The sequence below is a fragment of the Trichechus manatus genome, unplaced genomic scaffold, assembly GCF_000243295.1.
Source record: "Trichechus manatus latirostris isolate Lorelei unplaced genomic scaffold, TriManLat1.0 scaffold00094, whole genome shotgun sequence".
Classification (NCBI taxonomy): domain Eukaryota; kingdom Metazoa; phylum Chordata; class Mammalia; order Sirenia; family Trichechidae; genus Trichechus; species Trichechus manatus.
In genome coordinates this window covers 10,892,569-10,903,001 of record NW_004444030.1, presented here as the reverse complement: position 1 = coordinate 10,903,001, position 10,433 = coordinate 10,892,569, and the positions used below count along the sequence as shown (strand labels likewise).

Sequence of the window (10,433 nt, the reverse complement as noted above, 5' to 3'; positions counted from 1 at the left end):
GGGGGGGGGGGTATTTACCCTGTTTAGTGTTCCCTGAGATTCTTGGATTTATGAATTGGTGTGTTATTGATTTTAGAAAATTTTCAGAAATTTAAATTTCTTTAAATATTACTTCTACCCTGCTCTCTCTCCTTCTGAGATTCCAATTATATATATGTTAGAACATTTGATATCATCCCATAGCTCTTGGATCATCTGTTCTGGTTTTTCTCACTCTTTCTATTGTTTTTCCTCTTTGAGTTTCAGATTTTGCGATTTCTGTAAGTTCACTGATTCTTTACTTGACTTTATCAAGTCTACTGATGAGTCTCTCCAAGGAATTCATCTCTGTTACTGTGTCAGGAAGGTTATCAAATCAGAAAAGTCTTAAGTGAAACAAATCTTGAATCTTCTTGTTTTTTTTTTATAAGATTGGAAGGGTTGATGGACACTGTCTTGGTCATCTAGTGCCGCTATAACAGAAATAGCAGAAGTGAACGGCTTTAACAAAGAGAAATTTATTTCTTCACAGTAAGGTAGGCTAAAGTCCAAATTCAGGGTATCAGCTCCAGGGGAAGGCTTTCTATCTCTGTTGGCCTCCTCATCAATCTTCCCCCAGACTAGGAGCTTTTCCATGCAGGGACCTCAGGGCCAAAGGATGTGCTCTGCTCCCAGCACTGCTTTCTTAGTGGTATGAGGTCCCCCATTCTCTGCTTGCTTCCCTTTCATCTCTTGTAAGATAAAAGGTGGTACAGGCCACAGCCTAGGAAACTCCCTTTACACTGGATCACGAATGTGACCTTAGTAAGGGTGTTATACAATCCCGCCCTAATCTTCTTTAACATAAAATTACAATCACAAAATGGAGGACAACCACGCAATACTGAGAACCATGGCCCAGCCAAATTGATACACACATTTTTGGGGGGACATAATTCAATCCATGACAGACATATTCAAAATATGTTTTTAACTTCCTTGTGGGACAGCACAAATGAAACCCATGGAGAGAGTCGCAGTGCAATCAGGGACTGCTTCCTTTGGACACTGGTGCATCTCTCCTTGACCCCTTTTCTAGCCAGTCAAGAATGAGAACCTCAGGTGGATTCAGACCTGTCACTTTAAGCTATCACTTGGCTGGTCTGAGATTTCATCAGTATTGTTCCTGCCTGCATTGCACTTGAGGTTCTTTCAGTTCAATTCAGCAAATTTTATTGAGTACTTACTGTATACAAGGCTATATGAACTTGAATCTTAGCAAGTGAGTTACGATGACAAGGCTCAGATGGAAACAAGGCAGTTCAACTCCTTGTGACTACTCATAATCATTCAACCTTGCAGCCTCTTTCACTCTTTTTTATTTTCAGGTATGTATTTACACTCACTACAGTAGACTAATAAAGTCTCCAGGACTTTATGGAGAGCATTTTACTTCTCCTTACCACCTCTGCTTGAACTGATAACTGTAGTTTGTGATCCAGGATCCTCCTTAAGGAGGAGCTGGCATGCCTAATACCTTTCACTTTATCTGAAATAATGTGAATCCAAGCTAAAAGTATCCAGACTGCAACTTGTATCTGTAATTTGTTTTGATATGGAGGAGAGGAAACCCATTATCACACTGGTAAGTTTCGAACAAAATCTCAATACTCAGTCGACCCTAGTTCCTATGTACAGGACTTAAAAAAGTCTTTAAATTAATGGTATGAAAAAATTGCAAAATCGGGCAGGTAGGGGAAAGGGTAACATTTATTCTTGGGTGCAGAGACTTCTCATGCTCATTATAAACTGGGGATTCAGGATAGTAGGTGCTTCTAGGGGAAGAGTAAATACTGAGGAATGGAAAATTTTAGAAGGGCAGCATTCAGTCTGATTCTTAAAAAGATCACTTGAAATTCCAGGACAAAAATTAAGTTGTAACCAGAGAAAAACCATGATAATGTCTGAAATTTTTTAAAAGAAAGAAATATGAGTTTTTAAATAATTCTTTTCACACTTGAGAGGTGTTAGAAAATCTAGTAAGCCAAGAAAAGGGAACAAAGGTAGAGAGAACTGGAGAATAACATTGTATGTGTATATATCCACCTCAGCAGACCTATAACAAGGAAGCTGGAAAACCAAGTGACGTTAAAAGGACACTGTGATAATGTGGTTTTCAGTATCAATATTTGCTGAAATGTTTTATGTCTTCTTTACGGTTGGAGGGAGCAGAGTAGGGAAACAGCTAGGTGACACATAGTCTAGAGACTTGATCTAGACCTGAGCAACCCTGCATCCTTCAGGTATTTAACTGCTCTGTTCCTTAGAGCCCATGGTGGGCTGCATATCTCAGACTCCCTCTTCTGTAGATCACACAAGCTGATAGCCAAACAATGGTAGCTGGGGACACCAGGAGCAGCTGGGAGGGCCAAGATTCTATTCTGGGGCTCACTTTTTATCTGAGGATAAAAAGAATCAGGCGACATAAAATTTTCATGTTTCTGTGTTTGTTTTCTGTTTTTATTCTGTTGTATGTTCATTGTTTTTGTGTTGTCTCTTATAGCATACTAATCATGAAAACAAATATGACAAATCAGAAGACACTGTTGGTACTGTTGTTTATATTAGCCTCCTGGATCATTTTTACAGTTTTCAAAAACTGCACACAGGTAGGAGTTGCTTTCTTTCTGTGTTTTATAAAAGCCTGTTTTCACTTGATACCTTGCCTGTCCTTGTAAAGTCCAAAATACAAAACCTATAGACTGCAGTGGGGAGCTCCAGCAGCTTACAGACAGATACTAAAAGAATCAAAGTGCCTAATAATATTTTTTTTTAATGAGACAGAATAATATTGTGTGTGTGTGTATATATATATATATGTATATATACACATATTCTTCTTTGTCACTTATATATGTGTTATAATTATCTTCTCCCAACATTTTGCTTGTCTTTTCACTTTCTCTAGGGACTTCTGAAGAACAGAGTATTTTCATTTTTATATAGTAAAATTTATCTGTCTTTTTGATAGTTAAGGCCTTTTTTAGTCTTGTTTAAGAAACTCTTTCCTACTTTGATGTCAGATTATTTATCTAAATATTCTACTAAATGTTTCAAAGTTTGTTTTTGACATTTAATCCTTAATGCATATAACTGATTTGTGTGTTTGTGTGTGTGATTTTCCTTGTATTTCCATATGGATAACCACTTTTTTACCTCTTTTTATTTTGCAGTCCCTTCTTTCCCAGGTTATTTGACATGCACTTTTGTTGTATATCAAAATTTCGAGTAAGTGCAGATCACTCTGGCCTCTTTGTTCTATTCCATTGATCAATTTGTCTTTTCTGTGCCAATACCATATTACTGTAATTAACACAGCTTCATAATTAGTCCTGAAAACTGGTAGTGCAAGTTACCTTCCAGAGGGTTCTTGGCCAGTCCTGGCCCTTTACTCTTCCTAATACATCTTAGAGTCAGTCTGTTAAATCTGATGAAAGATCCTAATTAAATTATATGAGCATCACATCAACAAGGTAGATCAACTTGGGGAAAAAAAAAAACTGGTATGTTTATAACATTCTTTTTCTATTTACCAGTATGTGATATCTCTCCACTTATTTAGATTTTCTTCAAGGTCTTTCAGTAAATTTTACAATTTGTTGCATACAGATCTTACACATTTTGTTCACATTTAGTATCTAGGTACTTTATAATATTTATAACATTTTGTTGCTATTGTAAATGGTGTCCTCTTTGTTGCTGGTGTAGAGGGATGCAATTGCCTTTTGCATATTGAACAGCCAAGATTTTACTTTCAAAGATGTCTAACAGATTCATATTTTATGGATACAATATCATCTAACATTACTCTGAGGTTCTGTTTTGCTTTCGCTATCGCTTCTGTTCCCGTGGGTGTCCTCTCTTTACTGAACTAGATACTTCTCTTTCTTGAGTTGGCTTTCAAAAATTTTTTGCTAATTCTTAGTTGTGTTCACATCCTTATATTTGAGATTCTGTGGTAGCAAGTCTGTAGATTCTGTTACCTGTTTATTCCAGCTTGTTTGTAACAGTACAAAAAAAGCACCACAGAGCAATGCATGCTCCCTATTCATCTTAGGTGTTGCCAGGCACACAGGACCCTGCTCTGCTTCTCCAAATTTAATGCTGGTATTTTTCACTCCCACCTAAGTACAGAAATCCCTGTTACAAACTGCCTGAGACAGAACCAGATGAGGAAATGGGGAGGCATCAACCTGCCTGGCTTGCCCTCCTGTGGGCTGTCCCGTTACCCTCTTTTGCTCCAGCATCCCTGGAGTGCCTTCTTTCACAGAACCCTCATCTAGATGTGTCTGGAGCCATGGTTTTTGTCCTTGATCTATTCTCATCTGTCTTTCATTTTTTTTTTTTTTTTAGGTGATTCTTCATATTTTCTGGCCCAATTAAATCTCTTCCTAATTCCCAGAACAGGTAGAGATTTTTAAAGTCCCTTTCTGTCTTTTATAGGATTTCATGGTGGGAGATTGAGGCTGCAACATGTTCTTAGTGCTCCATTTGAATCTGAATTTTCCAGTTTTATTTCTATTAAAAATTTTGTGCACAGAAAATTATTCAGCTCTTCTAAAAAAATCACTTATGTTTTTTATTTGCAGTTGTAGCAATTTAAAAAATCTGGTAATGCAGTGTAATGGTTAAAAGATATTACTATGAGGGATTCTGGGAAGATGGCATAAGCAAACCATTATTCCAACCTTCTCCCAAAAATACAACAAGGAAATGGTGCTCAGCTCTGAGGGACTCTGAACTGGGGAGCAGAAGAAAACAGCGGGGAACTGCAGACAGGCAAGAATCAACAAATCAATAATGAGTCACATAGAGTAGGAAAATCACTTCTCCCACTGTCCCTGCCCCTCCCCTCAGCCACACAAGCTGCTGAGTGCTGTGAACTGGGGAAGTGGCCCCAGAAAAAGAGCCTGCTTCCCCTAATCACCACAGCCCCCACCTGTACAAAGAGACAGGACCCCAAGCTTCTGCTGTAAAATCAACAATGCAGACCTCCTAAGGTGAACTGTAAACCTACTGTGAATTGCTACAGAAGGCCCACGCAGTGGAATCTGCTCTCATAGTCAACACTCTACCTGCTTCCCCACACACCCCAAAGCTCAGACCTCTAAAATCAACAGGACAGACCTCCCAGAGAGTCATCCTGGTCTCTCTGCTCCCCCTTTCTGTCAGTGTGAGAACAGCCGACTGAGCTGCTATGTGCTAGGAAGCAGGCCTCCTGAGTAGAGGCAACACCCACAGCCAACATACTATGGGGCAGGCTCTGACAGTAACAAGGCAGACCTTCCTGGGGGTCTGTTTGGCGTGTGACTATCCCTTCATCAAACTCCTACAGAAGACTCACTACAGTGGAGTCAGAAGGTGGGTCACTTAAGTGGAGACTGCTCCCCCAACCACCACAGGGCCCCTGGCACTCTGAAATCAACAAGACAGATCTCAGAGGTCCTTCTGGTGACTGCCAGCCCCTCCTCCTCCTGAAACAGAGGAAAGTCTGCCTGTGTTTCCCCTGAATGCCAGCTCACATATAAGAAGCCTTGGGCAAAACCAGAGGGCAACACCCAGCCCCGAAGGGGACTTTCTGGGTGTGGGTTTCTCAACTAAAAACATGGGTGCATAAACAGAGAAAGGAGTAATAACAAGAGAAAGGGGACTGTGCCCCCAGTGGACAGATTGATTAGTACACAATATCTCCCCTGAGATAGTACACAATATTGGACAGATTGACGACAGCATTTTCTCTGGTGTGTTTGGGAGAGACTGAAAGTTGAAAAACAAAATCTGGAACTTCTGAATCCTAGTTAAACCAGAGAAGGAGAAGGAGTTATCAAAAAGAGGGAGAGGAAACAGTAAGCAAAGGCCAAAGGTTCTACCAGCCTAAGAGTCTCTTGCAGAGAGTGGTGGGGGCAAAAACACCAAATACTGGGGAAAACTGAGAAAGTTAACACTCTCGAAATTTCAATGCCCCAACAAAAAAATCACAAGACATACAAAGAACAGAGAAACAATGACCTGTCCAAATGAACACGACAAAGAGTGAAAGTGCATCTAGGGATGACCAAATAAATTCTTAAAAAATGGAAGACTATAATACAACAACATTAAATTAAGAACTAAGAGAAAACACAAAGAGCTAAAAGAAATAAGCAAAACAATGCAAAAACAAAATGAGGATCTAACAAAAGAAACATTGTAACTGAAAAGGATAATAACTGAAATAAAATACAATAGAAGGACTTAGCAACAGATTTAATCAGGCAGAAGAAAGAATCAGTGAATTACGGGATAAGATAGTTAAAATTACAGACACTGAAAAGCAACAAGAACAGAGGCTGAAGAAGACTGAGCATAGCTTAATGCAATTATGGAACAATAAGAGACCTGATATACTCATCATGGGAATTCCAGAAGGAGATGAGAGAGAAAGGGACAGAAAGAATACTTGAAGATACAATGACAGAAAATTTCCCTAATCTAACAAAAAAACATGAATCTACAAACCCAAGAAGCTCAAAAAAACCCTAAGCAGGATAATCCCAAAGAAATCTACACCAAGACAGATCAGAGTTAGGCTCTCAAAAATTAAAGATAAAGAGAGAATCCTGAAAGCAGTGAGAGAGAAACCAACAGTCACATACAAAGGATCCCCAATAAAATTAAGTGCCGATTTTTTCCTTGGAAACACTGAAGGCCAGAAGGCAATGGAATTATATATTTATAGTGCTGAAAGAAAAAAATTGTCAACCAAGAATGCTATACCCAGCAAAATTACTCTTTAAGAATGAGAGCGAAATTAAAACATTCCCAGACAAAGAGAAGCTGAAGGAGTTTATATCCACCAGACTAGCCCTATGAAACATCCTGACGGGAGTTCTGTAGATAGAAGGGAAAAGACACTAGAAGGTAACTCAAACCTATACATAAAAAAGAAAGATCCCTAATAAAGGGAATGCATGAACAAGTATAAGGGCTAGTAATGAGGTATTTATGCATGATAATTCTAAATGTTTTGTCCTTCATGTTTTTTAATAACAAATATATAAAATGCAAGGATAAAATTCTCTTACAGGGCACATGAAATATAAAGAGGTAATTAGTGACAACAACAATGAAATGGGGAGAGTAATGGTATAAATATAGAATTTCTTGTATGTTACTGAAGTTAATTTGGTACCAACTTACCGTAAAATGTAATAAATACAAGCTGTTAAATGTGATATTCATGGTAATGACTAAGAAAATATATAAAAGACATACACAGAAATAAAAGAGAAGGAAACCAAAAAGGCTCACTACAATAAACCAACAAAACACAAAAGCAAGCAGTAATAAATGGCAAAGACAAGGCTTAACACACAAAAATAAATAAATAACAAAATGGCAAAAGTAAGTCACTTATTATCAGAAATTACAGTGAATGTAAATGGACTAAATGCTCCAATCAAAAGGCAGACAGTGGCAGAATGGATTAAAAAAACATGATCCCACTATATGCTGTTTACAGGAGACACACCTTAAACCCAAGAACACAAATAGGTTGAAAGTGAAAGCATGGGAAAAAATATTCCATGCAAATAATAACCTAAAGAGAACTGGGGTGGCAATCTTAATATCAGACAAAGTAGACTTTAAGACAAAATCTTTTAGAAGACATAAAGATGGACATCATATAGTGATAAAAAGGTCAATTAATCAAGAAGATTTAACAATCAAAAATATATATGTATCCAACATCGGGGCACCTAAATATATAAACACTGATAGAATTGAAAGGAGAAATAGAGAGTACTACAGTAATAGTTGGAGACTTCAATAAACCACTTTAAATATTAAACAGAACATCTAGAAAGAAGATCAACAAGGAAACAGAGGACTTGAATGACAGTATAAACCAACAAGACTTATCATATGTATATTAAACACTCCACCAAAAACAGCACAATTAAAAAAAAAAAAAACCAACCCATTGCCATCAAGTCAATTCCAATTCATAATGATCTAATAGCACAGAGTAGAACTGCCCTATAGGGTTTCCAAGGCTATAAATCTTTATGGCAGCAAACTGCCACATCTTTCTCCAAGAGAGCAGCTTATGGGTTCAAACTGCCAACCTTTTGGTTGGCATCTGAGCACTTTAACCACTGTGCCACCAGGGCTTCTGAAACTACCAATGGGTCAAGGAAGAAATCAAAAGAGAAATCACGAATTTCTTAGAGTCAAATGAAAAGAAAAGCACAATATACCAAAACTTATGGGATGCTGTGAAGGTGGTACTCAGAGTGAAAATTATAGCAATGAATGCCTATGTGAAAAAAGAAGAAAGAGCTCAAATTAACCATCTAACTTGACAACCCCGGAGACAGAAGACCAAACTAAGCCTAAACCTACCAGAAGAAAGGAAAAAACAAAGATCGGAGCAGAAATGAATAAAATTGAAAACAGAAAAACAATAGAATCAATACAAACAGAAGTCAGTTCTTTGAAAAGATTGATAAAATTTACAACTTTTAGCTAGATTGACAAAGAAAAAAAGATGCAAATCATCAAAATAGGAAATGAAAGAGGGAACGTTACAAACTGAACTGACAGAAATAAAGAGTTATGACAGAATATTATGAACAACTGTACGGCAACAAACTGGATAAACTAGATGAAACAGACAAATTCTTAGAAGCACACAACCTACTACCCAAACTGACTTAAGAGGAAATAGAAAGTCTCAACAGATCCAAAACAAGCGAAGACATTGAATCAGTGATCAAAAAACTCCCAACAAAAAAAAGTCCTGAACAATATGGCTTCACTGGGGAATTCTGCAAAACACTTAGAGAAGAAATCACACCAATACTGTTTAAAATCTTCCAAAAGACAGAGAAGGAAGGAATATTCCCTAATTCATTCTATGAAGCAAACATAACCCTGATACAAAAATCAGACAAATACATCACAAGAAGACTACAGGCCAATATCTCTTATGAATATGGATGCAAAAATCCTTAACAATATACTATTGAACAGAATCCAACAGCATATTAAAAGAGGCATACAACTTGACCAAGTGAGATTTATTCCAAGAATTTAGAGATGATTCAACATTAGAAAGCCAATCAACAAAACAAAGGAAAAAAAACCACATGATCATCTCTATGGATGCAGAAAAACTTTTGATAAAATCCAACACCCTTTCTTGATGAAAACCCTAAAGAAGACTGGAATAAAAGGGACATTCCTCAATATGATTCAGGGCATATATGAAAAAGCAACAGCCAACACTATATTTAATGGAGATAGACTGAGAGCTTTCCCCTTTAAATTGGGAACAAGACAAGGGTGCCCACTCTCACCACTTCTATTCAATATTGTATTAGAAGTTCTAGCCAGATCAATAAGACAAGAAAAAGAAATAAAAGATCCAGAGTGGAACAGAAGAAGTAAAATTATCTCCTTTCATGGATGATATGATTCTATATATAGAAAATCCCAGTGAGTCACGTGAAAACTTCTAGAGCTAACAGAAGAATTTAGCAAAGTTTCAGGGCACAAGAGCAACAAACAGGAATCAGTTGGGCTTCTATACACCAGCAATAAAAAATGTGAAAGGGAAATTAGGGAACAATTCAATTTACAATAGCATATAAGAAAATAAAATACCTAGGAATAAATCCAACCCGGGATATGAAAGATTTATACAATGAAAACTATGAAACTGCTGAAAGAGATTAAAGACTTAAATAAATGGAAAGATGTTTTATATTCATGGATTGGAAGACTTACTGCTATTAAGATGTCAATACTACGCAAAGGAACCTATAGATTCAACGCAATCTAGATCAAAATCCCAACAGCCTTCTTTACAGAAATAGAAAAACCAATCCTCAACTTTATATGGAATGGCAAGAGGCCCTGAATAGCTAAAGCAATGATGATGTAGGTGGACTCACACTTCATGATTTTGAAACATCCTATACAGCCACAGTAATCAAAACAGCCTGGTAATGGTATAACAATACACACAGACAAATGGAACAGAATTGAGAGTCCAGAAATGAACCCACATATCTATGGTCAACTGGTTTTCGACAAGGGCGCCAAGTCCATTCGATGGGGGAAAGAAGAGTCTCCTCAATAAATGGTGCTGGAAAACTGGATTTCCACATGCAGAGAAAATGAAACAGGATCCATGACTCATACCATATACAAAAACAAACTCAAAATGGATTAAAAGGACCTAAATGTGCAATGTAAAACCATTAAGTTCTTAGAAAAAGCAGGGGCAACAATGTCACATCTAGCTTTTTTATATATATATATATATATTTTATTGTACTTCAGATGCAGGCTTACAGAACAAATAGTTTCTCATAAAACAGTAGTACACATGTTGTTTTATGACATTGGTTAACAACCCCACAACATAT

The 10,433-nt window shown here is 37.3% G+C and overlaps 1 protein-coding gene across 1 annotated transcript in view; it reads left to right on the top strand.

Moving 5' to 3' along the window:
• The window catches only part of NXPE4 (neurexophilin and PC-esterase domain family member 4), a 97,077-nt gene that overhangs the window by 70,385 nt on the left and 16,259 nt on the right, over positions 1-10,433 (top strand). The window contains 1 exon segment of the mRNA XM_023736999.1: positions 2,522-2,627. Coding sequence (XP_023592767.1) covers positions 2,532-2,627 — 96 coding nt within the window. The 5' untranslated portion in view covers positions 2,522-2,531.